The sequence below is a fragment of the Equus caballus genome, chromosome 20 (assembly GCF_041296265.1).
Source record: "Equus caballus isolate H_3958 breed thoroughbred chromosome 20, TB-T2T, whole genome shotgun sequence".
NCBI lineage: Eukaryota > Metazoa > Chordata > Mammalia > Perissodactyla > Equidae > Equus > Equus caballus.
In genome coordinates, this window is record NC_091703.1 from 45461335 (window position 1) to 45487111 (window position 25777).

Consider the following 25777-nt stretch of genomic DNA (forward strand, 5'->3'; position numbering starts at 1 on the left):
GAGGAGGCGGCGCCTGGTTGTCAGGCAGGTTTGTAAGAGTTCGGGCCAATTGGAGGCGCAGACACCGCTCGACCCGGGCGCAGCGCGCAGGCGGTGGCGAAGAGACGCCGAGCGGGCCGAGTGTGGCCGAGCAAAGCCGGAGCCGGAGCGGGGCCGCAGGAGCCGGGCCGGGTCCGCACGGGCCGAGATGCCCTATAAACTGAAGAAGGAGAAGGTGAGCGTGGCCCTTTTCCCCGCGCCTCCGCCTTGGGGCCTGCGTGGAGCTCTGGGAGGGGCCCGAGCCAGGCCCGGGACAGCCCCAGACTGACCCTCCCGTCCGGCCCCCGCAGGACTCCCGGGGCCAGCCCTCCGTCCCGCTGCTGGTCGCACCCCCAGCCTGTGCCGCAGCTGGGAAGGCTCCCTCACCTTGCCCGAGATAGAGTCCCCCTACGTACACCTCCCTCCTGTCCTCCCTCCACCTATCCCCGGCCCAGAGTAACCTCCTCCCTCCAGATCTGCCCCACTCCCAGGTCACTCGCCTGCTTTTTCTCCCCCAACCACTCCCCCATCCCCCACCCGTTTGCCCGTTCGGGACAGCCCCTCATCTGAGACAGCACCTCCCTCCAGAACTACACCTCCCTCCCCGCGCAGCCGCTTCCCTCCTCTTCTCACCCGCCGGGGCCTGGGCCGGCCTTCTCCACTGTCCCCTACAGCCTCTTCTCCCTCCCCGCCAAGCTCCCTGACCTAGAACAGCTCTGCTTTCTCTCTCCTCCACCAAATCTGGCCTAGGCCCCTCCCTCTAGTTCTTCCTTCGCACACAAACTTGTAAGCCAGGACTGAGCCCTTGCTTCTGTCGGTGGAACCTCAGAACGACAGTGCTAGCAGGGACCTCTGAGCGCATTCAGTGCAATCCCTAGTGATACAGATGAGGAGACTGAGGCCCCGACAGGGGAAGGGACTTGGCCAAGGTCACACAGCCTGATGGAGGCCCAGCTGCAATATCGGGTCTCCTGATTTAAAGGCCTCCTCTGTACCAAAGCCCCTCCTAACAGGCATCAACCTAAACCCATCACCTTTCCTACTCTGAGCAGGCTCCTGCCCTTATTCCTAATCCTAGGATAACCTTTGCATTTTTCCTTTTTTGCACCAGTGCTGGATTTTTGTCTTTCTTGGGCCACACTATCCCCAAATTGGGAATCTGCTCTCACAGTCAGATCAGTTTTCCTTCTTACCCCACAGGCCAGCCACCCCTGGAACCCTTGCCTTTGTCATGGTGTCCTGATAGCAAGCCATTTCTTGATGTTGTCTTCTTTCGCTTTCCTCTTCTACCTCCGTAGTGCCTTCTCCTGTTCTTCATCTTTGCCTTTCTCTACCCTCTTGCCTGCTGTTGCTGAGGTCTGACTCAGAGGTGTGGTTCTCTTGAGGTACAGACTCACAGACGATGCTAGGATACCAATTCCAGCCTCCCCCAGCTTCTCCTCTCCTAGGGCTGGCCCCCTGTGGTGGGAGCTGGCTCTGGCCTGGTGTTCTGCTCACCCACTTTATGACCCCAGACGTGTCTTGCTTTCATTTGTCCTCTGATTGGCTGGGTTGCTGGGCTGCCATCTCCGACCTTATCAATTCAACTCTTTATCCTGGGCTGTTGGAGATTTGCCAGGCAGCTCTGATTCTGGGTTGTCCCCATAACCTCTCAGGGCCTGAGGTTCTGGGTGTAGGGTTAGTGATGGTGTACTGGGCACTGAACCTCCTGGGGTGCCAAGCTGGGCAGGTTTGTGTGCCCCACCCAGGGCCTGTGTCCTTGGGGGGTGGGCATGCTAAGGTGGTTTGAGCAGCTTAGCTGTAGGTGATGCACACACAAGTTAGCCACACCAAGGGCTAAGGGGCTCCTTAAAGGAGTGTGGAGGGGCATGGAATTCAGGGGAAGCTGGTGAGGTCCCCACCCATCTTTAGTTGATAGTCTGATGGAACAGATGCTATCCCATCCACAGAAAGCCTTTCTCCACTAGATGATTGAGAAGATGAAGAAAAATTCTTAAATAGACTTGCTAGGACCACACGTATAAGTATTTGGTTGGAAAAGAATACTGGAAGGATCGGGGTACATGGGGCGTCTCTCATCCCCTTTAAGGTTTAGCTTTCTGCTTTTGATTTCCAGTTGCATTTGGCCTGCTTCAATTGTTGGCAAGTCCGGAGGGGGAGGGAGGTGACGATGTGACTGAGGTTTGCCTGGGTGGGGTGGGGGCAGACAGGAGGGATAGGTGGAGGATCTTTATTGCTCATCCATCACCTCTCCCCTTTCTCCGTCTCTGCTGATCCCAATCCTGGCCATCCTTCAGGGCCTCCTCCGTGAACCCTTTCCCAAACCCTCGGTGAGGAGTGAGGTCTCCCTCCTCCCCTGGATTTGCAGAACACTTGGTAGGTCACTTATGGCCCTTTTGTATTCCCTTGGACTGGAATTAATTGTGGACAAGTCTTTTCGTTCCCCTTGAGATAATAACTAAGCTCATTTTGGTTTAGCATCTCCCTTGCACACGTAGGTGCTCAATGGATGGGTGCTGAGTCAATCCCGTGGGGGGATTTGCATCCTTCCTCTTCTCTCATGTTCTGATCAGGGACTTATGTCTTTTAGGTTCCTGCTCCCTCCCACTTTCTTCTTGTTCATAATAATAGTAATAACATTGAATGACGTTAGGGTTTTCACGTGCCAGACACAGTGCTAAAGGGAATTAGGGGTGCCGACCCTGTGGCCAAGTGGTTGGGTTTGTGCGCTCTGCTTTGGTGGCCCGGGGTTTTGCCGGTTCAGATCCTGGGCGCGGACACGGCACCGCTCGTCAGGCCATGCTGAGGCGGTGTCTCACATGCCACAGCTGGAAGGACCCACAACTGAAAATACACAACTGTGTACCTGGGGGCTTTGGGGAGAAAAAGGAAAAATAAAATCTTTAAAGGGAATTAGGTACCATGATTGTCGTCACCTAATAGATGAGGAAACTGAGGCTCAGAGAAGCGAGGTGACTTGCCCAGGATTATACAGCTAGTAAGAGCTGGGCCCAAAACACAGGGCTGGCTCCAAACCACTGTGCCATGCAGGGCTGGGCTGAAGTGTACACACTTCACCTGTTCTGCACGAGCCAGGGAGCAAGGGCGGTGGGCCTGGTTTCCCCACACCCACCCTCACCCTCACATACCCTCACATGCCCAGGCAGCTGGGCTCTCTCTTAGGCGCATTCCTGAAGAGATATGTCTGAGTGCTATAGGGTGGGTGGGAGGGCTACAAAAATGAATAAGGAGCTTATGATCAAGTAGAGAGATGAGACCTATGCGAAGACAGGTCAGCTTTGTCCCGGAGGCCTACATCTGGGGTGTGTGCAGATAGTCGCCTCCAGTGCTGTGTCGTGCCTGCACCCCCCTCATCCTTTTCCTCTCCACCCCACACTCTGAGCCACTCCCTGGCCCCTTGGCGAGGGGTCAGTGTGCCCAGCCTGGTCAGCAGGCAGTGGGAGAATGCTCAGCCCAAAGAAAGAGCTCCTTCCCACTGGTGCAACTGCCAGGAGCTGCTCCACACCTGGGCATGGCTTCCTTCCTCCCTGCCCCCACGAAGCCTTCCCTCTCTTCCAGCCCACACAGAGCTCTCTTCTCCCTGAAATCTTTTTGCCCCCATAATCATAATCACTTCATTTAACACTTCTCACTGAAGGGGCTCAGGTGCTGTTGAGTCGCAGAATCTCAGAGCTGGAAGTGATTTCCAGGGTCCTCCGATCCAGCCTTCATTTCAGGCTTGAATCCCTTCTGCCACTTGCCTTAGAGGAGGCATGAATGCTCCTCTGCTTGAATGCTCTCAGGGTTGGGGAGCTTGCAGCCTCACCTGGCAGCCACTTTCTGTGCAGCTGCTCCGGGAGAAAATTCTTCCTTGTTTAGAGCCTCAGCCTGTCTTCCTGCCTCTTCAGCCCATGGCTCTGGGGCCTCTGGATCCACATAGAGCAAGTTGCATCTTTAGTCCACATGGCAGCCCTTCATTTGTGTGTTAGGATCCCTCTTGCTCCCCCACTGCCATGACTCCTCCCTTCCATTGTTAACGATCCCAGTTCCTGCAGCTGTTGCTCTCAGGACATGCTTTTGAATCCACTCCCAAGATGGGTTGTATTTCTCCCCAGAAGAAAACCTAGGATTTGTCTTTGTCTCTCCCAAAGTCTGGGGCTCACGACTGAACCAGATCCTCCAGAATGGCCCTGTCAGTGCCGAGGACAGGGCACTTCCATGTCCCCCAGGGCCAAGCAGTCTGCACAGGTCTGTTCACTGGACGGAAGGTCATGCGAGCTGCCTGGCAGCCAACAGCACACGGATGATTTGGGTTGAACTTGCAGTCAGACCAAAATCCCAAGTCTTTTTCACATTTTCCCCATCCTGTCCCTGGACACTTGCTTTTTTCGGCCTGAAGCATAGGAAGAGATGCTGGCAGGCAGGACTCGGAGCCAGTGGCCAGGTTCCTGAGGGAGGCTTCGGACCAGTGCTCATTCCTTGTAGCACCTCAGGGCCTTACCCCCATTCTTGTCCCTGTGCTTGTCCACTGAGGCCTTCTTGGAGCAATTCCTATACCCGTTGTCATCCCTGGGCCCCATTGATTTTGCCAGTAGCACCCTCTAGTCTGAGAGCTATTTGTGACATCTAAAAAGTGCCTCTAGGTCTTTCCGGATGGCCTTGGGGGGAGAGTGGTGGCTCCCTCTGCTCCAGCAGGAGAGCCTCAGGCACCCTCTGCCCACTTTAGCCACAAGCCAATCTGAGCGGCTTGTTCCATGATGCTTTTCCCTAAGACTCCTCACCCTGGTGCTTACCTGACAGAGGCCCTCCCAGGCCCTAACTCATACACCAGTCTTATGAAGGGAAAGAGCAATATCATGTTTAATTATGGTGTGTTAGAGATGTCTTCCTAACCAGATTCTAAAGTCCTTGGAGGGACTGAATCTCCCTTTGTGTCCCCCAACCCCCCCTCCCCTCAGGCAGGGCACAAGGTAGATGCTCAGTGGTTCTGATTGATTGATTGATTTAGTTGGACAGAGGATAATTACAGCAGAGACCTATGGGGTCCAGACGAGGCCTCTTCCCTTCCCCTGCCATCTGCTAACTCTCCCTCCATCTTCTCCCTTCAGGAGCCCCCCAAGCTTGCCAAAGGCACGGCCAAGCCCAGCAGCTCGGGCAAGGATGGTGGAGGCGAGAGCACCGAGGAGGTAATGAACGTGGGCACAGCCCTAGTTATGGTGCAGGCACGAGCTCCAGCTGCTTGATGACTAGTAGGGTGAGGGGCCCAGAAGTTATCCAGGCAGGAGGGAAGGCGGCGTCCACAGCCTGGGAGGGACCTGGACAGCCCATCCCGGCTGCCCTCAGGCAGGCTTTCCCTTCGGCTGGTACAGACCAAATAAGCTCTCCAGTTCTTTGACTCCTCAGCAATTCCTGTAGAAGTTGTTTCTCTGTCTACCAACTTTGAGTGTTAAGAATTCCTTTTTTCTTAGGGCAAACAGCTAGGGGTATTGGGTCCTCTGGAGAAGGGAAAAAGTACCTGGGTGATCAGTGTGGTGGCGAGTGGCTTCAGCATGGCTCTGGGTTGGGCAGGGGCTAGGGAGAGGCTGGTGTCTGTGAGTCGGGCAGGACTGGGTCCACTGCCCTTGGTCCCGATCAGACGGGAGCTGCTAAAGGACAGTTATTAGCAGAGGCCAGCACAGCTCAGCAATCTAGGGCTATAAAGCAATAAATGGCAAACAGAGAGAGCACTGGAGGGTGGAGGGACTTAAGGAAATCCAGAGTATGTCCATGAAGGTTTGGGAGCGTGCACAGTGGGATGCTCAGGATGGTGAATGATCCTGTGGACATGTTGAGCAAGTGCCTGTATTACCTGGGGGCTGATGAGCCTTGGTTTCTCTGCTTCCTCTCTCCTGTTCTAAACTATTCAGAGGGAGGGAGGAGAACAGGAAACAGCTCTTGAATTATGTGCAGGTCATGTGGTTTTTTGGAGAGATGAGATTGATTAACAAGTGTTTAGGGTTAACTCTGGATGTAGATTTTTCTGGGTACTTCTGGTCCCTGTCACCTCTAAAGAGCTCCCAGCACTTTTCACACCTGTGACCATCCTTTTAGGCCGCACTTGAATCATTGGAAAAAGCAGGGTAGGTTTTCCCCATTTTACAGACCTGGTTGTTGAGGACTACAAAAGATAAATTCCTCCTCCCTCTGCACTTACGCGGTAATCTGAACATGTCTCCGTGATAGTCCTTATCCCTCATGTAACTATTTGTTCCCATGTGTGTTTCTCCCCAGCAGACTGTGAACTCTGAGGGGAGGAGCTGCACGGTGTTGCTTCCTCCTCGCCCCTGTGTGCTCATGCACTCGGTTCATATAGATCATCAGTAAATGCTTCTGGGGAACACTCCTCTGGGCTCAGTCTCCCCTTCAGGAATGATGACATCTGTGGGACCCACAGGGAAGGTGGCTGGGAACTGGCAACTGACATTTAAAGCAGGAAGAGAGACTTAGAAACAGGATTTAAAGGGACAGAAAGGAATAGTTAGGAGGCGGCTCCTGCCTTTTGCCTAACTAACCCCTACTTGTTCAGTTACTAGATAGGCTGGATGTCCTGTCCTGACAGCAGCCTTCCTTGACTGCCCACCCCCATCCCCAGGACGTGGTTGGGGCTCCTGCTATTTGCTCTTCCGGCATCCAGTACCAGTACCACTCCCCAGCATCACATACCCGCAGCTGTAATGAAACAATTCCATGTGAATTCATTGTTTTTCAGTGGTCTCCTGTGTTAGCACGTGAGGCTCTCGTGTAATGCCCAAGGGCCTGGCACACCGCAGGCACCAGCATTTGAATACATTAGTGAGTGAATGAGTGAGTGAGTTAAGGAGCAGACAAACCAACTGCAAATTAGAGCTGGAAGGAACCTTAGAGTCTAGCCCTCTCCTTTCAAAGATGTAAGACGAAGGCTCAAACAGACCAGCTGCTAGGATTTCTCCACTACCTTTCTGGACATGTCTGTTAAAGACAGTGGGTTGATATCAAGCCCTCTGGGAAAGGAGAGTGTTGAGTTCACCTTGGGCTCTGTTTTATGAAACACTGCTCAGGCTCCCCGTATGAGAAAGCTGCAGGAATTCTGCTCCTTGATTTTCCAGAAACGCACCCATGTGGCCCCAGGCAGAGGGACAGTGGAAAAGTTGGGGGCCAGGCTGTGAGGCCCACGTCGCCAAAAGCTGTTTGGCACAGTCCTTCTCTTGCCCTTTTTCTAGTCCAGATTTTGGGGCTCTTACAGCCAAATTTAACATGTCATGCAATTGCCAGAACTTTTCCGATTGATCCTAATAAGTACAGCCAACATTTGTTTTATTGAGCAGTTACATGTGTGTTAGTTTCCTAGAGCAGCCATAACAAATTACTACAAAGTGAGTGACTTAAAAAAACAGAAGTTTATTCTTGCACGGTTCAGGAGGCCACAAGTCTGAAATCAAGCTCTCGGCAGGCATGGCCCTCTGAGGTTCTAGGGAAGAATCTGTCCCATGCCTCTCTCTAGCTTCTGGTGGCTTTCCACAGTGTTTGGCACTCCTTGGCTTGTAGATGCATCACTCCAATCTCTGCCTCCATCTTCATTGGACATTCTCCCCTGTGTGTCTCTATGTCTCTGTGTCCAAATTTCCCTCTCCCGTAGAAGGACACCAGTCAGATTGGATTTAGGGCCATCCTAATCCAGTATGATCTCATCTTAACTTGATTACATGTGCAAAGACCCTATTGCCAAATAAGGTCACATGCACGGATGTCGGGTTGACGTGAATTTCGGGGCGACACTATTCAACCCTGTACACTATGTGTCAGGCACTGTGCTGAGAACTTTGCATGCCTTTCATCTTTTAATCTTCTCATTTAATCCTTACAACACTCTCCTTAGGTCATTCTGTTACTATCATCATCCCCATTTTACAGATGAAACAGATTTAGCGATGTTAAATAGCTTTCACTCAGCGAGTAAACAGCAGAGCTAGAATTTAATCCAGGTCTGTGTGGCTCAGGAGCCAGTTCTGTGTTCTTCATGACGTGACAGTGTGCTGGCTCTAAGGTTCTCGGAAACTTAGAACGGAAAGGAGCCTTGAGAGATTACGTCAGACTCACTTGACCTGCCACTGTAGGCAAGGGGCTTTCTCGGTCTGTCTTGGGAGAAAAAAATTCAATGCTATGGACTCTTATGTGCTGTGCTCTGTCCTGAGGTCTGGGAGTGGGGACAGAAGGAGGAAGAAATCCCAGTCCCCCCACTGCAGCCTGTCCTCCCTGTAGCCAGAGTTGTTACCCTGAAAAACATTTTTGGTCTTATCAGTCCTCTATTTAAAAACCTCTGTTGGCATTTCATTGCTTACAAGTTAAAAGCCGAATTCACACTCTCGGCCCCTCTCACCCCACTCTTCTAGCCCCTATCCTGGTTTCTTGCCCCCCAGGATTTCCCATCTTCTGATGTGACAAGCCTTTTTATGACTCAGGGCCTGTTCTGATTTGATTTCTTTGGCCCGGACTGCTTTATTTCTCTCCTTTCTTTCTTTTGCCAACTAAACTCACGTTCTTCCTTTAGGAGCCATATCAAAAGTCACCTCTTCAGGGACGTCCTCCCTAATTCTTCAGGCAGAGTGTGCAGCTCAGCCCTCTGTGTTCCCTTATCCTTTGTGGCCCATGGAGCTTTTGCATTTCCCTTGTACTAAGAGCTGCTTCCATGTCTGTCTCACCCACTGGACTGTGAGCTCTTTGACGGCAAGGGCCATGTCTTATTCACCTTTTAATCTCTAATGCTTAGCATGATGTTTATTGAATAAATGAAGGAAGGAATTAAGCACAGCTAGATAGAGCTCTAGATGACACTATAGCAGGGGATGCTTCTGTGATTTTCAGGGTTTTAAACTAAAATGATCTTTATTTGGCTAGTTATTTCATTATGCAAAAGCTATAACATTAATCTTTGCATTTTTCACTGTTAATTTTATTTTTCATCTTTCTCCTACAATACTTTCCATAGTGCTTAAATTATATTTCTATCTCCTACTTTTTGTGTTTAAATATATGGTTTAATTATTAATGCATCAAGTTGGACCAGGACTGGTTCAGAATGGGCAAGTGTAGTTGCAGTCTCCTGAGTGTGAGCATAGTGTGTAAATTCAAAGTGCCCTTTGATTGCTGGAGGCCTGAATCTGGGAAGGCTTCTTGGAGTTCAGATCCTCTTGAGAGTGTGGAAGTGGGAGAAGGTACTTCAGGCAGAGGAGATGGCCACTACAGAGCCTCAGAAGTGGGACCAGGCAGGACATAATAGGAGGCGGCGGGCAGGTTGGCCAGGTTGCCTTTGGTCAATGTGCATCCCTGCCCTGATGGCTGTAGAAGGTTCTCCAGGGGATCAGCTGCCTCCCACCTCCAGCCCAAGTCAGGAGAGAAGTTAGAAGCTAGAGCTTTTAGGAGAAAGGGTTGAACATGAAGTGGGGTGCTGGCATCTCCTCATACTTCCCTTCTGACAAGCATGTTTCCTGGTGAAAGGTGAACAGACCAGAGGATGCCTTATCGAGTTCTGGCAGCCAAGGCCTTTGCTGGCTGGACCAGCTGTCTCTCAGATGCTTCTTGTGTATGGGGCCTGGGAGCCAATGGTCCTCATAAAACCAGGGTGGCCCAGTGGGCTGGGGGTGGGGCAGGCTCAGCTGCTCTCCGGCTGCCCCAGTCTTCAATAATGCAAGCCTAGTGGGGAAGGGGCCTTAGGCATCAGCTCGTTGGGTGTTTTTTTAAACTTTTATTTTTAGGCATGCAACCCTCTGTTCTCTTGAAACCTTACCTGGAGAGTGGTTGGGAAACCACTGATCTAGCCCAGCCCCCTCCTCATTAGCAGAGAAAATTGAGGCCTTGCTTTTCCCTTTCTGGGAAGAATGCCTCCTTTCTCTGAGGTCCCCTCGGTATGAGGTTCACGGAGGTGCAAGGTGTCTGCGTCTTATCTGGGAGGATGGAGAGACGTGTTCTTCCTGAGTCTTGTTCCTCAGCTGCCACTGAGCCCCTCACCCTAGTATCGCTGCTGTTTCTCCCTCCCACTCTGCTCCTGCCACTGTACAGGGCTCTGTTCTGAGAGCTCCCGAGTCAGGACAGGAAGGGCCTGTGTGGAGGGGCCTGGGCTTGGCCCCCAGTCAATCAAGCAACCAAACATTCATTGAATGCCTGTCAGGTGCTAGTGCTGAAGGGACCCAGAGGGGTACAAACCGGGGTTCTGGCTTTCAGGGACTTGCTATCTAGTTGGGGGATGACACATGAACAGACTGAGCAAGAGGTGTCACTGGGGATGATCACAGAGCCAATGGAACAGATACGTAGTGTCAGGATGGTGGGAGCGGAGTGGACACTCAAGGCCAGGAGTTATCTGAGAAGGCTTTTTGGAAGAAGCTGAGACTTAAGCTGGGTCTTGAAAGATGCAATGCTTTCTTGGGTTCCCCCATTTTAAAGCAAGGAGGATAATGGACTCTAAGGAACAATAGAGGTGTGCTAATATCAGGAATTTCTATGCTGCATTCCTAAAATCCAGGGATGGGAAATAGTAATAATAATAATAGAAGATATTGCTTATAAAACTCTTTTGTCTGCCAAATATTGTTCATTTAAATCCTTATTACAACCCTAGGAGGTACTATTGTCACCCCCATTTTACAGATGAGGAAACTGAGGCACAGAGAGGCCATGTGACTTGCTGGAGGTTACTCAGATAATACATGGCAGAGGGGCCAGCCCCATGGCCAAGTGGTTAAGTTCGCGTGTTCTGCTTCGGCGACCCAGGGTTTTGCTGGCTCGGATCCTGGGCACAGACGTGGCACCACTCGTCAGGCCACGCTGAGGTGGCATCCCACATTCCACAACTAAAAGGACCCACAACTAAGATATACAACTATGTACTGGGGGGATTTGGGGAGAAAAAGCAGGGGGGGAAAAAAAAGATTGGCAACAGTTGTTAGTTTAGGTGCCAATCTTTAAATAAACAAATAAATAAATGGCAGAGCCAGGAGTCAAATCCAGGCAGTCAGACTTGAGTCTGCTCTTGACCATTAAGGGTTTGGTTGTTCCTACAACAGCGAAATGGAGGCCCAAAGCAGGGAGAGTCTGATGCACACCAGGCACTGGTGCGTCAAACTTCTGCCTCTCTCCATCTCTGCCCAGTCCTCCACTGACGTGGGATCCACCTGGAGACCCCAGACTCCAGGGTGCCTTGCTCTGTCTAACCAAAATCACACTGGCTGAGTGCTGGTCACGGTGGGAGAGGTGTGTGAGGGCTGTTCGTGCTCCACTTCCTTGTGTTCCTCTCGTCAAACTGATGTCTGGGGCTGTCATTCCAGGTGGAGGAGAGGGCCATGTGGCCAGAGGGGTAATGAGCTACACTGGGCCCAGTGCTCCTCTCCTGTTCTTTGATCCCCACATAGGTCACAAGCTTGACATACTTGTTTCTATAAAAAATTCAGAGCATATAAAGCACAGCATATCTGTATTCCTTGCCCCAATCCCAGAGGATTTCAAATTCTCCCACTTTTTTTTTTCCTTCTTCTCCCCAAAGCCCCCAAGTACATAGTTGTATATCCTACTTGTAGGTCCTCCTAGTTGAGTATGTGGGACGCCACATGGCTCAGCATGGCCTGATGAACAGTGCTAGGTCCACGCCCAGGATCCAAACCCGCAAAACCCTGCACCACCGAAACAGAGCGCACGAACTTAACCACCCGGCCACGGGCCAGCCCCTCTCCCATTCTTATTGTGTGAAGTAGTTTGTGGAGGGAGCTGGAGAGGTGGGGATGGCAGGTATGAGGACGGGGGGGACAGCTTTTCCTGTGGTGTGGGTACCTGGCTGGATGTGGCCTCACTCCTTTGGCCCTGCTGCAGTCTCTGGTGGGGGCAAGGGCTGTCCTGTGGCTCAGCCTCTCTCCTCTCCCTACAGGGGTTACCTGGACAGTCGCTGTGGGTTGACAGCCCTGCAAACACCAACATGTAGACTTCTGAAAATGGGCCTCGTGGTCCTCTGACACCCATTTCTGGGAGGAAGTAAAGAGAGAGCTTTTAGAAATTAGTTGTATTTCTCCCATTATAAAAGCAGTGTCAGCTTGTAGAAAATTTAGAAAAGGAGAAAAACATCCTGTATCCCTCTGGTACCGTGGGAGACCATCATGAACACAGTGGTGGGCTTGCTCTTGTTCTGTCCCTTTCCTCACCAGGTTTGGGGTTCTGTGCATGCGCTGTAACATGGGTGAGCTGATTTTGCATATACAGTTTTGTATTGTCCTTATTAACTTAGCATAGGAAGCAATTTTCTGCCATTATATAGTTTTAGGCTTTTTGTTTTATTTTATGTTTTTATCAACATGGTAACACGTCCATCATTCGGAAGGTCAGATCATAAGGGCAGCCCCACCCAGGCCCCTGTTCTCCTGTGCTCTGTGGCAGCCACTTTCAACTCCTAACTCTTTCCTTGCAGACTGACTTCTATACTTCCAAATAAGATTCTTTCACTGCTTTTTTCCCCCTTTTTGAACATTAAATATTATCTGTTGACTTCCTACCGTGGAAAATTAAGGCCTCGGTGTCTTATACCTCCATGCAGACATTTCCCCTCCTCCCAAAGTACTTGTCGCCAATTTGGGGGAAATTACTATGACTGTGTAAATATTTTTCACAGCTGAGCCATGTATGATTACATTTATACAGTTTTCATAAACATAATTTTAACTCCATGATTTCCCATTTATTTATTTGCTGTTATAAATAAGGCTGTGAAAAGTGCACACAAAGCCTTTTTTTATATTTAGGATTTTTCTTAAGCTATATTTCTGGTAGTTAAACTACTGAGACATGAGAATGAATTTCTTTAACTTGTAACTGAAGAATGTCATACATTCAGTAAAGTGGTAAAGTACAGTAAGCTTAGGTATCCTGCTCAATGAATTGTCATGTATGTTTATGCTATGAACCACCTCCCAGATCCAGTCAAGATACAGAATGTTTCCTGGGGCTGGCCCAGTGGTGTAGTGGTTAAGTTTGCACATTCCACTTCTTGGCGGCCCGGGGTTCACCAGTTTGGATCCCGAGTGCGGACATGGCACCACTTGGCAAAAAGCCATGCTGTGGTAAGCGTCCCATGTATAAAGTACAGGAAGATGGGCATAGATGTTGGCTCAGGGCCAGTCTTCCTCAGCAAAAAAAAGAGGAGGATTGGCAGTAGTTAGCTCAGGGCTATTCTTCCTCAAAAAAAAACAAAAGATATAGAATATTTCTATTACTCAGAAGGTTCCTCCTCCCACTTCTCAGTCAGTACCTGCATCTCCCTACCACCACCACTGCCACCTCGGCCCTCGCCAGATGGCCACTTTTTTGACATCTGTTACCATCAATCCATCAATGAGTGTTGCCTGTTCATGAACTGGAATGCACATTTTGAAGGCTCCTGATGCACGGGAAGTGGGCATCACTTTGGGAGACGTGACTTCTTGACCACTCCCTTCCAGGAGAACCCTTAGTTATGTCTGACCGTGGCCCTGGCTCCTTCAGGGCAGGAGACAGCTGCTCGCCGCCCAGACCTGTACAGGCATAAACTGACTGGGGGATGGACGGTGGCCCAGGCCCTGGATGGGAGGCATGTCTTGGGGAGTGGACTTCAATAAATCACTTGTTTGACCAGGCCCAGCCCCAGCCGCAGCCACAGCCCCAACCCCAGCCCCAGTCTCAGCCACCGTCATCCAACAAGCGTCCCAGCAACAGCACGCCACCCCCCACACAGCTCAGCAAAATCAAGTACTCCGGGGGGCCCCAGATTGTCAAGAAGGAGCGTCGGCAAAGCTCCTCTCGCTTCAACCTCAGCAAGAACCGGGAGTTGCAGAAGCTTCCTGCCCTGAAAGGTACTTGGAAAACTTTGAGGGGGCTGGTGCACCAGGCCTAGGGGGCAGTGGGTGTTGGCGGAATGGAGGTTTGGGGTATTTTGGGAGGATGGGAGTTCTGCTGGGGCTGGGGGTGCCAGGGGAGCAGGATGGCAGCAGGATGGGGCAGGGGAAGCCCTGTAAGGGGAGTAGGACACAGCAGTGAAGGACTAGGGAGGAGAAGCTGACTGTTGGGTGCTCCCCAGATTCGCCAACCCAGGAGCGGGAGGAGCTGTTTATCCAGAAGCTGCGCCAGTGCTGTGTGCTCTTTGACTTCGTGTCAGACCCACTCAGTGACCTCAAATTCAAGGAGGTGAAGCGGGCAGGACTCAACGAAATGGTGGAGTACATCACCCATAGCCGCGATGTTGTCACCGAGGCCATTTACCCTGAGGCTGTCACCATGGTGGGCACAGGGAGAGGGGAGAGGAGGCAGGGCCGGGGGCCAGAGAAGCCTTTACGGAGCTCTCACCTGGGCCTTACCCCTCAGTTTTCAGTGAACCTCTTCCGGACGCTGCCACCTTCATCAAATCCCACTGGGGCTGAGTTTGACCCAGAGGAAGATGAGCCCACCCTGGAAGCTGCCTGGCCACACCTCCAGGTACCAGGGTGAGGGGGCAGGTTGGTCTGGCTGCAGGGAGTGGGGCACTCTGAGAGCTGCAGCAAGGGGGTCTCTCCCAGTCCTTGGGGAATACCCCCTCAGCGATGCTCCTTCCCCCCACAGCTCGTGTACGAGTTTTTCTTACGTTTCCTTGAGTCTCCTGATTTCCAGCCAAACATAGCCAAGAAGTACATTGACCAGAAGTTTGTCCTTGCTGTGAGTCCCTGAAGTTCTGTCCTTTCCCTCCTTCCAGTCCGTGAACTCTGGCCCCACGGCCCCTCAGTCTGGTCTCAACTGCTCTTTTTCCTTCTGCTGAATATATTGGGTTTCAGCTGTATCTGGTACAAGGGGCATATGGGGGCTTAGACAAACCTGCTCTGCCCTTAAGAAGCTTCCAGCATAATGGAAGGAAACAAAAGAGCAACATGGTTACCTCTTCCCCATGAATGGGGTCTGCAAACATGCTTCCCAGACCTCACCTTGGGTAGCGCAGTGTAATGGAATCACTCTGCTTTCCAGAGACTTGTCTCCACTCCCCATCTCCAGAAACCCTCTGGGCTTCCCCTGCCCAGGCCCCTGTCACCCCAGCCCTGGTGTTCCTGGGCTCCTGCCTCACTAGCCGCCTTTCCTCCCACCTGCTCCCAGCTCCTGGACCTGTTTGACAGTGAGGATCCTCGAGAGCGGGACTTCCTCAAGACCATCTTGCATCGCATCTATGGCAAGTTTTTGGGGCTCCGAGCTTATATCCGTAGGCAGATCAACCACATCTTCTACAGGTGAGGCAGGAGCCCAGGCTCAGGAGCAAAGCAAGCCTCCGCTAAGGTGGGGTGGGAGAAGGGAGGTAGGTGGGACTCTGCAGGAATGCTGGAGGGGCATCAGGGTTGTCAAGAGAGCCTTTTTTCTTCCCTCAGGTTCATCTATGAGACGGAGCATCACAATGGGATTGCGGAGCTCCTGGAGATCCTGGGCAGGTGAGGCGGGGTGGGGTGGAGGTGCAGACGGCTGAAAAATGAAAAGCTTGGGAGGATTGGTGCATTGCGCTTGGACCTGGCCCTTTGGTCCTAACAAACCGCCTTTAACTCTTAGCATCATCAATGGCTTTGCCTTGCCCCTTAAGGAAGAGCATAAGATGTTCCTCATCCGTGTCCTGCTTCCCCTTCACAAGGTCAAGTCCCTGAGTGTCTACCACCCTCAGGTGAGCTGCCTTCCTCCTGAGCATCTCTGACTCTGGCAGCAGAGAAGAGAGGGGAAGGGCAGGTATTCCAGCTGGGATGCGGGTGGGATAATTCCTCTCTGGACCTCCTCTTCCATTCTGGAGTCTTGTTTCTGTCATTGAGCTCTCTGAGACCTGGGCCTTGTACCTCACCTCCTTTCTGCCTCGCCCTTTTGCAGCTGGCATACTGCGTGGTACAATTCCTGGAGAAGGAGAGCAGTCTCACTGAGCCGGTAATTCCCCTTCTGGGCCCCAGGGTCCCACCTCTTCCTGGCAGCGGCACTGGCGAGTCTGTGCCTATCAAGCAGTGCCATAAGCAGGTGTTCAGGAGGGCTGTGGCCCAGCAGGTGACACGGTTCCCTCTCTGAAGAAGTAAAACCTATACACACCAAGGAAACAGATACAGGCCAGAGAAACATGAGCAGTTAGCTGAGGCCACCCAATCTGTGCTCACTGGGGTGGGGAAGAGAGGGCAGGAAGGCTTCCTGGAGAAGCAGGCAGTCGTTGAGTGAGCATTGTATCCCCATATCCCCACTTCTCACAGGTGATTGTAGGACTTCTCAAGTTCTGGCCGAAGACCCACAGCCCCAAGGAGGTGATGTTCCTGAATGAATTAGAGGAGATTCTGGATGTCATTGAACCTTCAGAGTTCAGCAAAGTGATGGAACCACTTTTCCGCCAGCTTGCCAAGTGTGTCTCCAGCCCCCATTTCCAGGTGAGACCTACACTCAGCATTTCCCAGCCCCTGCCTCCCAGAAATTGAGGGTCTTCAGCAAAGCGAGCCCTATCTCCACTGAATTCCACCTGTTCCCACCAGGTGGCAGAGCGTGCTCTCTATTACTGGAACAATGAGTATATCATGAGCTTGATAAGTGACAATGCTGCCCGAGTCCTCCCCATCATGTTCCCTGCACTCTACAGGAACTCCAAGAGCCACTGGAACAAGTAGGAGGCTTGGCGGGGAGCTGGGCAGTCGGGCTCTGGGTTTGGAGCCTGTGAGGGTGTGGAAGAACTAAAGAGCTAGTGGTCTCATCTGGTCACTCAGCAAGTGGGGCTGGTGCCCACTGCATATAGATAGGACCTTGTTGAGGGCCTGCCTGGGGAGAAAGGATCCCTGTGTGAGAGATCTCTGTGACAGCAAGCCCCAGAGCAGTGCCCTATATTACATCTCTGCTTGCGGTCAGATATCCTGCAGCTTTGGAGACTTAATTGCATGCTGTGAGAAGCTGATGTGATCTTCTTAGCATGTGCTGAATCCCAGCGTTGTAAAAAGGCTTTCCTGCTAAAAGCATGTGCAGTCCATCATGCTGCTAGGAGGCCATCAGTGTGGGCTGGAATGTAGGAAGTGGGGGGGTGGGGACGATGGACAGGCAGACCAGTATTTGTAAAGACCCTGAAATGCCAATCTCAAGTCACATGATTTGGCCAGAGAGATAAGCTTACACCGTACAGAGGTTTGTGGAATGGGAGCAGTAAACGAGAAGGCTCTTAGCAGAGACACCTTCTAGGAGAGAGCAGACTGGGGTCCTGGCACCAGGGGCAGGCTCTGGCCTCTACCTCATCTTTCTTCCTGGTGGCAGGACAATCCATGGACTCATCTATAATGCCCTGAAGCTGTTTATGGAGATGAATCAGAAGCTGTTTGATGACTGCACACAACAGTACAAGGCAGAGAAGCAGAAGTGAGTCTCTCTCCAATTGGGGGGCTTTCACCTTCGACCACCAGCCCCTCTTTGCTTCTCTCTCAAGCCCAACCCCAATCCTGTCTCTGCTCCCTCAGGGGCCGGTTCCGAATGAAGGAAAGGGAAGAGATGTGGCAAAAGATCGAGGAGCTGGCCCGACTTAATCCCCAGGTGAGGTTTTTATGCCACTGCCCTGAACTGAGGGGCCCATCTTGGGCTGTGGGAGGGTTCGTTTGAGGAACGTGAAGCACACAGGTTCACAGACTTCTGACATGGCTCTCACCATTTGTCCGTGCCTCTTTCCTTCTCAGTATCCCATGTTCCGAGCTCCTCCACCACTGCCTCCTGTGTACTCAATGGAGACAGAGACCCCCACGGCAGAGGACATCCAGCTTCTGAAGAGGACAGTGGAGACAGAGGCCGTGCAGGTGGGAGGGCACAGGGGGAGGGGGAGCAGAAATAAAAGACAGCTCTGGAAGGGAAAGGAGACAGGAGCAGCAGAGCCAAGGAATAAGGGAGGAAACAGAATTTGGTGGGAATTGGTCACCATTCCTCGACTTCTCTGTATCCACATACAGATGCTAAAGGACATCAAGAAGGAGAAAGTGTTGCTTCGGCGGAAGTCAGAGCTGCCCCAGGATGTGTACACCATCAAGGCACTGGAGGCACACAAGCGGGCGGAAGAGTTCCTAACTGCCAGCCAGGAGGCTCTCTGACCCCCTCACCTTCCCACCACAGGGCCACAGCCCACGCAGCCCTGGGACGCTGCCCTAGCCCTCCACCCTCTGCTCCCCACTGACTGACCTGGGGCAAGGCAGTGCCTCTCTAGCTACTCCAGGGAGGGGGATGCGGCACTGAAGCAGGGACACCCAGAGTGGTCCCTCTTCTCCCCAAAATGTGGTCATGCCTCCCTGTGGCTAGTAGACAGGCTGAGTACTGAGATGCTCAGTGCTCAGACAACTTGGGGGTGCCCATCCCCCTCCTGCTCCTAACCCCACAGCTACTTGAGGCTGCTCTGAGAAATACAGGAATACATATGCTCCTCTCCCCTTCCCTTCATCCTCATTTGAACTCCAGGGGTCTTTCTTTCCCTCCCTTCCCTGCAGAAGCATTTGGGAGCAGCAGGAGATTATTCTCACCAAAGTTATGCCAAGCCCCACTGGCCCCTGGAGAAGCTGGAGGGGAGCCAACCCCCAACAGCACAAATAGGCCCCCAGCCCCAGCACTGTGCAGGCTGATGGGGCTATATTATTTCCTCTTACCCCTGCCTGACCAAGACAACGTGGGAGGTCAAAAGGAGAAAAGCCTAGGTTATGGACAGTAGGTGATGAATACAGGGCCCAGATGGACCAAGAGAAGGGGGTGAATGAACACCCGACCTGTGCCCCCTCTTTGGTGAGCAGCAGCCCTGGGATCACAGACATGGAAGGGACCACCCTGTGGCTGACTGCTTTCCTGTGCTGTTGGTTCCCAAATCGAGGAGGAAGGAAGCAGGGAGCAGTGCCCCAAGCATGGCTCCCCTCAACACCTATTTATTTCTTTGTTTGTGCTGATGCTGGGCAGGCCCTCACTTGTCCCCTTCAGGCACGTTGGAGGGGCAAGGGGCTGAGGAGGGCCAGACCCAGGTTCCAGGGGCACAGGCAGTGCAGCTTTTGGCTGTGTACATAGGGTGCTTTATTCTCCACAGAGTGATACATGCTACGGTGGGTTGGGCTTGGGCCGATGTCCCCATATGTACAGAACTGAATAAAGTGGGTCTCTGAGAAGAGGTCTGATTCGCCTTGATGTGGAAAGGGAGGTGGGGAGGATGGAGATGAACAGTACAACCAGGGATGTGTTCAGTCCTGTGTTGGTTCTGGCCTGGAATGCAGGGAGATAAGGCAGCTCTCAGAGTGGTCACTTCCAGACTGGGGATGCCTGCCGGGCCTGGAGGGCCTTCTGTACCACATCTTCCCACTGGGCATCTGATATCTCCTGAGCCCAGGCAGGAACCCCTGGTGCAGGCAGGCTTACTCCAGCCATCGTCCTTTTCACCAGCTCTACGTGTTCTGAAATCATAGGCAGAGACCAGTTGGAGACAAAAAATGAGACCAGCTCCCCTCCCCACTCCTTGAAGTACCCAGAACCCTCCGGCTAGCAAGGTCACCAAATCCATCTTATTTTTAGGCAAGCCTGCGCATCCTCCAAGTCTAGCAGAAGAGCATTTCATCTGGATTTTGAAGTCTGCAAAATCTTCTACTACAAACTTGTTTTAGCAACAGAGTGTTCCTCTGTGACTTCCCTCCTCTGGCTCTGGCCAGGCCCTTTCCTCTGTAACTATTCCAGAATGAAAGAACGATCCCTTTTACCTGGGTCCATGGGAATAGAGCTGTGGTTGCTCAATGCTGTAGCTCCCTCCTCATCTTCACCCTCGCTCTCTAATGGTGGGTCTGGCAAATGAAGCCCGAGGGCCTGCAGAGACAGACAGAAGATAGGTCAAGGCCAGCCCTTCAGGGATCCCAGCTTCACCTGCTCAGGAACAATGCCACCTCCACCATACCTGGATCCGATCCTGGATATCAGCAACTACATCTTCTCCATCCCCCACTGGTGCCAGCTCCACCTCCTCTTGTTCAGGATCTTGGTTCAGGGGCTGGTAGGAGTAGCCAGCTGGGCCTGCCCCCGTTTCCTCCTGCTCTTCCTCAGGCTCCTCACTGCTCCAATCCCCGGTGCCTTCTGTAGGGCCCTGCTGTGGCCCTAGTTCCTCAGTCTGATTGGGGAAGATACGCTCAGGGCCCATGGTGTCTCCACCTAGAACAACTGCTGCCATCCGGGCAGGGGCTGCAAGAACAGGGAGGCATCAAGATAGGGATCAGATGAAATTAGGTCCATCTTCAGCTTCTCATCCAGTTCCTTGTGATCTCCTGCGTCCACAAAACATTTAAATGCCCCCCAAGCTTCCTGCACCCCACCCCACCCCAGCCTCTCTTGGGCCCTCAACCTCTTAAGTCGGCTCTTATTTCGAGCCGAGGCCCATCTGTCTTGCTCCGTCAATTCCTAAATAACAGCCCAGCCGGAGGCCATGCCACCTCCCAAAAGACGCTCCTTCCAGAAGCCCCTCCTCACCCCCGACTTGGGAACTCCAGATCACCAAAACAAGCTCCCGTAGACAGGGCGTACCCGCCCCCTTCTCCCCTTCCCAAGGGGTTCCCCTCTGTACCGCGTGACAAACGCCCTTCAGGCCCCAGGGCCTCCCCTCAAACGGGCCCGACTGCGGCGTCCCCCACCCGCCCCCACCGACCCTCAGCGCCGGTACCCCCTCGCGCCTCACCTGCTCCCAGCCCGCGCCCGAACCGCGCCTTCACTTCCGGCGGAGCAGGACGCGCGGGGGCGCCCCGCCCCGTGCCCCATGATTGACACGAGCGAGGACGCGGCCCGCCGCTGTCCCCGCCTCCCCCCCCCCCCCCAACCGCCCCGCCCTGACAACAAAGGACTACATTACCCAATAACCCGTTTTGACACAGGTGGACCTACGCGGCCTCTCCTTCGGCCCCTGCCCCCCGCTTTGCCCGATCCGGCCCTCCCGAAACCCGCGGACTACAGGTCCCGGTAGGCTTCGGCGCTCGTCTGACTGCCTGTGCGCACACCGGGCCCGCCCGAGGGAGCGAGCCTGGCTGTGTTTATCTCGCTGGGGACTGAGCCGTCGGTTGGCGCGCAACCGGTTCTAGGCTGCAGGCAGCGCGAGGACCCACGGCCCCGCCCCGGCCCGGCCTGGCAGGTAGCCCGGGATGGGTTGAGGGACAAGGAAAATTGAAGGGGCTGGGGGCGCCCATGCCTAGAGCTGGAGTCGTGGGGGAGGGGCCTGAGAGTGATGGGTGGGGGTGGGGAGGGAACTAGGGGGATGACGGGAAAGGAGAGTGTTAATGGGGAAAGAAGGGCTGGGGGAGGATGGTGAGGTAACGGGTGGGAGAGACCTGGTGGCTGGAGGAGGCACTGAAGGGAATTGGGAGGAAGAATGGGTTATGAGGAGAACGAGGCAGCTGAGGATAATGGAAGAAAGGGGGGGGGGGAGGGCTGGCGTTGTGGGGGAGGGGAGGTTGGACTGACGGGAAGAAGATAGGGATAGCGTTGTATACAGGGAGGCATATCTCCGGCTGAAAGGGGTCAATGAATCTTAGCTTTTTCCCTCAGTGGAAGAGGGAAAATGGAGGGCTGTCGGGGTGGAGCTTGGAGTGGTGGGAAGGGGAAAAGGAGAAAACCGCAAAGCTCTCAGGAGATCAAGAAGGACCAGAAATGGGGAGTGGAAATTGGGAGAGACCAGGGAAGGTGGGTAGGTAGGTACGAGAAGGGAATTGAAGAAGCTTGAGAATGCTGCGATGATGGAACATCCGGGAGACCCAGAGAGAAGCAGAGCCCCTGAGACCTTGGGGACTTGTCCTCCATGAGGTTGAGTTCTCTTGATGGAAGAGAAGCTGAGATTCTCTCCACCTTTGGATAGAATTGCTTCTCTCTTCCCCTGTGAATTTTTTACCTTTACATAGCTGAACGGGGGAGTAGAAGTTAGGAGGGAAGGTGAAGGACTCCCATTCTTAAGCCCTTCAACCTCCTGTCTGTCCCCACATGCCCAGATCCACGATCTTTTGGATCGAGGGCAGGGTAGTGAAGTGAGAGTGGTTTCCTACTGGAGCTATTTCAGGTTTGGTAGGGTGGCTGTTGAAAGGGAGGGGTGGAGGGTTCAGGGAGGTTAGGTGAGGCTGGCAAGCCAGCTAAAAGCCATGTCTCTTTCTTGCAAGGGGCCTCCCTTACTTGTGCTTTCTCTGTGCCTGAGGTTCTGCCTGGCTCTTCCCTCTGCCAGGGCTTCTTGTAAAGAGAGCAGATGATCCACCCAAACCCAGCAGGTGCCTGCCAGGGACGGCAGTGCCAGTTGCAGGAAGATTTGCCTGACAGAGCCTTCAAACGTACCCATTATCACTAGGTTGGCAAGTTGTCTTTAAAAGACCAGGACCTTCATGCCTGGGTCTTTTTCTTGTCCTGCCCATGGTTATTTGTGCTTCCCTTCCCCTTTCCAGTGCACGTCCCCACCTCATCCCCCCTTTCAGGGACCCAAGTGAGAGAGGAGCTGTTAGAAACAGCTTGTTTTATACCCCAAAGGCAGGGCTGGGAAAGTGACAGGAGAAAACCCTTCTCCCCACCCCCACCCCCTCAGTCCCCAGCAGACACATACCTTTCTGGCTTAAGTTCCTAGTCTTGGCAGCATACCAGGCACAGCTGTCAAAGGAACTCCTCGTGCCTGTGAGGGGCCCTGGGTGACCACAATGACAACTGCTCAGCTTGACAAGAGCTTCCTGTGAGGGGCTAACCATCCATGGTAACGTGGAAGCCCCTGTCCTGGATCACTCCTACCCTGTCCTGGATAGAGGGACTGTTCCACTCTAAAAGCCTAAAAGCTTTTCTGCTTGGAAGCACCCATGCCAGCTTTCAATGGACCGTCTGGGGCTGGCTGTGCTATTAATAGCTCTGAGTATTTTGAGATCCCTCTCCCCACCTTAAAGAGCACAGAGATTCTTAGAGAGGTGGCAGTAAGCGGAGCAGAGAGCCAGAGAGACAGGAGAACACACCGGCCTGGGAAGGGGGCTTGGAGCTTGTGCCAGGCCAGGGTCAGAGTGGAGCCTCCATGAGTAGGGGGCGACCACACTGAGAGCCTTGATCAGCAGATTCTGAGCTAGCAATCAGGACGAAGTGGCCCCACCCTTTGCTGTTGGAGAACACAGGGCCAGGGCTAGCTCCCTGACCTCAGCAGCTCCCCTGGGGCAGGGCCAGCCAACTGAGCCGTGAGGGGTGGTGTGGGAGGGCCACCAGGGTGACACTTAGAGGCAAGGGCTGGCCCGGGGCAGAGTCACAGTGAGCCAGGCAAAGGCCTTGCCTGAGGAGCCTGTGGCCCTAACTTGTGTGCAGGGAGCAGAGGCAGCAGGCCGTGCCGGGGGGGCATGTTGCTGTAATCAGTGGCCCAGGGGATGTTACGGTGGACAGTGCACCTGGAGGGCGGGCCCCGCAGGGTGAACCATGCTGCAGTGGCTGTCGGGCACCGGGTCTACTCCTTTGGGGGTTACTGCTCTGGTGAAGACTATGAGACACTACGTCAGATTGATGTGCACATTTTCAATGCAGGTAAGCTAATGCTGAGACCATCCCTGGGTGTCTGTCAGGGAGGGAACGGGTGGCTGAATGAGGTTTGGTGGTGGATGCAGTGGCCAAAGGGATGGGGGAGTGAATATCTGGTTTGGGAAAAGGTGGACAGCCTGTAGGGATGTTCCCAGGGCTGAGCAGAATTGTGCCTACAGTGTCCCTGCGTTGGACAAAGCTGCCCCCGGTGAGGCCCGCCGTCCGCGGGCAGGCTCCCGTGGTACCCTACATGCGGTATGGACACTCAACCGTCCTCATCGACGACACAGTCTTCCTTTGGGGTGGGCGGAATGACACTGAAGGGGCCTGCAATGTGCTCTATGCCTTTGACGTCAGTGAGTATGGGTATCAGAGAGGCTGTGTTTTGCCAAATGGTGCTTCAGGGGGCTGGGAAGGGTGTGAGCTGAGGGCTTTGGGGAAGGGCACCCCGGAGTCTAGGAGGGAATGTCAGAGGTTGCTTACCTGGCCCGTTCTCTCACCTCCTTCAGATACTCACAAGTGGTCCACACCCCGAGTATCAGGAACAGTTCCTGGGGCCCGGGACGGACATTCAGCTTGTGTCCTGGGCAAGACTATGTACATTTTTGGGGGCTATGAGCAGCTGGTAGGTCTGGGAAGAAACTAGAGGTTTAGGGTGGGGATGAGAGAGGAAGGGAAATTGAGGATGGTGGGATGGGAGGCTTGGTTTGTTGGCAGGTTTTGAAGGGAGGGATGGAGGGTCAGAGCGTGACCACTGACCGCTTCTTATATTCCTTCCTCCACTTCCTTCCTTTCTCTTGCCACTCAGGCGGACTGCTTTTCCAATGACATTCACAAGCTGGATACCAGCACCATGACATGGACCCTTATCTGTACAAAGGTCTGCCTCTTCTTCTTTCTTCCAGTTCCCTACCCTCAATTGAAGAAACCATAGGAAGTTCACACTGAGAGTAGATCCCCTCCCAGCCTCCATTCTGACCCCCGTCCCCGTCATCTCTGCTTCTGCCCAGGGCAACCCTGCACGCTGGAGAGACTTCCACTCAGCCACGATGCTGGGCAGTCACATGTATGTCTTTGGGGGCCGTGCTGACCGCTTTGGGCCATTCCATTCCAACAATGAGATTTACTGCAACCGCATCCGCGTCTTTGACACCAGGACGGAGGCCTGGCTGGACTGTCCGCCCACTCCAGTGCTGCCTGAGGGGCGCCGGAGCCACTCAGCTTGTGAGTGTCTGTTACATCCCTGTGGAGGCCCCTTCCCGCCCATTGTCCTCACTTTTAACATTCCTCTCTCCTTCCAGTTGGCTATAATGGGGAGCTGTATATCTTTGGTGGTTATAACGCAAGGCTGAACCGGCACTTCCATGACCTCTGGAAGTTTAACCCTGGTAAAGAACACTACCTTTAGGGGAAAAACAAGAAGCAATTAAGGGGGGAGGAAAGAAAAGAAGAATCCTGAGTAGGTAGGGGGAGAGGGGTGGAGAGGATATCCAGACTGGGCAGGTATCGAACCTCCATATAAACTTCTCTTTAGTGTCCTTTACCTGGAAAAAGATTGAACCGAAGGGGAAGGGGCCATGTCCCCGCCGGCGCCAGTGCTGCTGTATTGTTGGTGACAAGATTGTCCTCTTTGGGGGTACCAGGTTTGGAGGAGAGGGGGAGGGCTCAGGGAAGGGCCTAAGTCTGTGACTCACATGGGAGGTATTTGAGCAAGAGGCTCTTTCCTCCTTCCTTCATCTCTTTTTTGATCCCTACAGTCCATCTCCTGAGGAAGGCCTGGGAGATGAATTTGACCTCATAGATCATTCTGACTTACACATTTTGGACTTTAGTAAGTACACTTATCCAAAGGGCTGCTGCCGTCAAGGTCCTTGTCTTTGGGTGGGGACATCCAGGATTGAACCCTTTCCATGGCTTTGACCATCTCCCTCTTCCCCACTGTTCCTTTAAAGGCCCTAGTCTGAAGACTCTGTGCAAACTGGCTGTGATTCAGCATAACCTGGACCAGTCCTGTTTGCCCCATGACATCAGGTACAGTGAGTGGTTGGAAAGGAGGGATTGGTTGAGGGTGAGTGGGCAGCACAGGCATGACCTGATTAGCCTGATCTCAGGATGGAGGAGACAGGAGTTTCTCTTCTGCTGGAGGTGGAGTGTACTTGTAGAGAAGGAGACGGAAGGAGATATAAAACTCAGTTGGGTGAAGTATATGGGGAAAAAACCC

At 53.2% G+C, this 25777-nt stretch overlaps 3 protein-coding genes across 13 annotated transcripts in view; 2 read left to right on the plus strand and 1 right to left on the minus strand.

Annotated features, from left to right (window-relative positions):
* Nucleotides 1-19181, plus strand: PPP2R5D (protein phosphatase 2 regulatory subunit B'delta). Its single transcript, XM_005603936.4, has 16 exons — nt 1-214; nt 5127-5204; nt 13685-13901; nt 14126-14325; nt 14410-14520; nt 14644-14736; nt 15166-15296; nt 15432-15491; nt 15607-15715; nt 15913-15966; nt 16278-16448; nt 16551-16678; nt 17314-17415; nt 17514-17586; nt 17727-17843; nt 17994-19181. Exons 1-16 carry the CDS (start codon nt 188-190, stop codon nt 18129-18131), a joined length of 1809 nt encoding a protein of 602 aa, XP_005603993.1. The 5' UTR covers nt 1-187; the 3' UTR covers nt 18132-19181.
* MEA1 (male-enhanced antigen 1) lies at nt 19066-23201 on the minus strand. Of its 5 annotated transcripts, none has more exons than XM_005603935.4 (4): nt 22619-23201; nt 19955-20235; nt 19764-19866; nt 19066-19463 (listed from the first exon to the last, which is right to left on the minus strand). In XM_005603935.4, the coding sequence occupies exons 1-4, from the start codon at nt 22755-22757 to the stop codon at nt 19312-19314; spliced, it is 675 nt and encodes a 224-aa protein (XP_005603992.1). In that variant the 5' UTR covers nt 22758-23201; the 3' UTR covers nt 19066-19311. The 5 variants fall into 5 exon arrangements, with proteins under 5 accessions (XP_005603992.1, XP_023480729.1, XP_023480727.1 ...); XM_023624961.2 differs by lacking the exon at nt 22619-23201 and adding an exon at nt 20897-21076; XM_023624959.2 differs by lacking the exon at nt 22619-23201 and adding an exon at nt 20726-20897.
* KLHDC3 (kelch domain containing 3) overlaps nt 20866-25777 on the plus strand; it is a 12327-nt gene continuing 7415 nt past the window's right edge. The window contains exons 1-11 of one of the 7 annotated variants that reach the window (XM_070244582.1): nt 20888-21003; nt 22250-22369; nt 23350-23562; nt 23736-23912; nt 24066-24181; nt 24365-24436; nt 24567-24780; nt 24858-24944; nt 25091-25199; nt 25314-25387; nt 25509-25587. In XM_070244582.1, the coding sequence (XP_070100683.1) occupies nt 23409-23562; nt 23736-23912; nt 24066-24181; nt 24365-24436; nt 24567-24780; nt 24858-24944; nt 25091-25199; nt 25314-25387; nt 25509-25587 (1082 nt within the window). In that variant the 5' untranslated portion in view covers nt 20888-21003; nt 22250-22369; nt 23350-23408. Of the gene's footprint in view, nt 21173-22187; nt 22370-23349; nt 23563-23735; nt 23913-24065; nt 24182-24364; nt 24437-24566; nt 24781-24857; nt 24945-25090; nt 25200-25313; nt 25388-25508; nt 25588-25777 lie in introns of all 7 variants that reach the window. The other 6 variants (XM_023624952.2, XM_070244580.1, XM_070244581.1 and 3 more) reach the window with 6 other exon arrangements.

Bases quoted from the DNA above. Each gene is read 5' to 3' on its own strand.
- MEA1 (XM_005603935.4), bottom strand. From the start codon at position 22,757: ATGGTTAGCCCCTCACAGGAAGCTCTTGTCAAGCTGAGCAGTTGTCAT. The intron at 19,867-19,954 runs GTATGGTGGAGG...CTGTCTCTGCAG, and splicing joins ATATCCAGGATCGGATCCAG to GCCCTCGGGCTTCATTTGCC. The intron at 19,464-19,763 runs GTAAAAGGGATC...CTATGATTTCAG, and splicing joins CTCTATTCCCATGGACCCAG to AACACGTAGAGCTGGTGAAA.
- PPP2R5D (XM_005603936.4), top strand. From the start codon at position 188: ATGCCCTATAAACTGAAGAAGGAGAAG. The intron at 5,205-13,684 runs GTAATGAACGTG...TTGTTTGACCAG, and splicing joins GAGGCGAGAGCACCGAGGAG to GCCCAGCCCCAGCCGCAGCC. The intron at 13,902-14,125 runs GTACTTGGAAAA...GGTGCTCCCCAG, and splicing joins GAAGCTTCCTGCCCTGAAAG to ATTCGCCAACCCAGGAGCGG.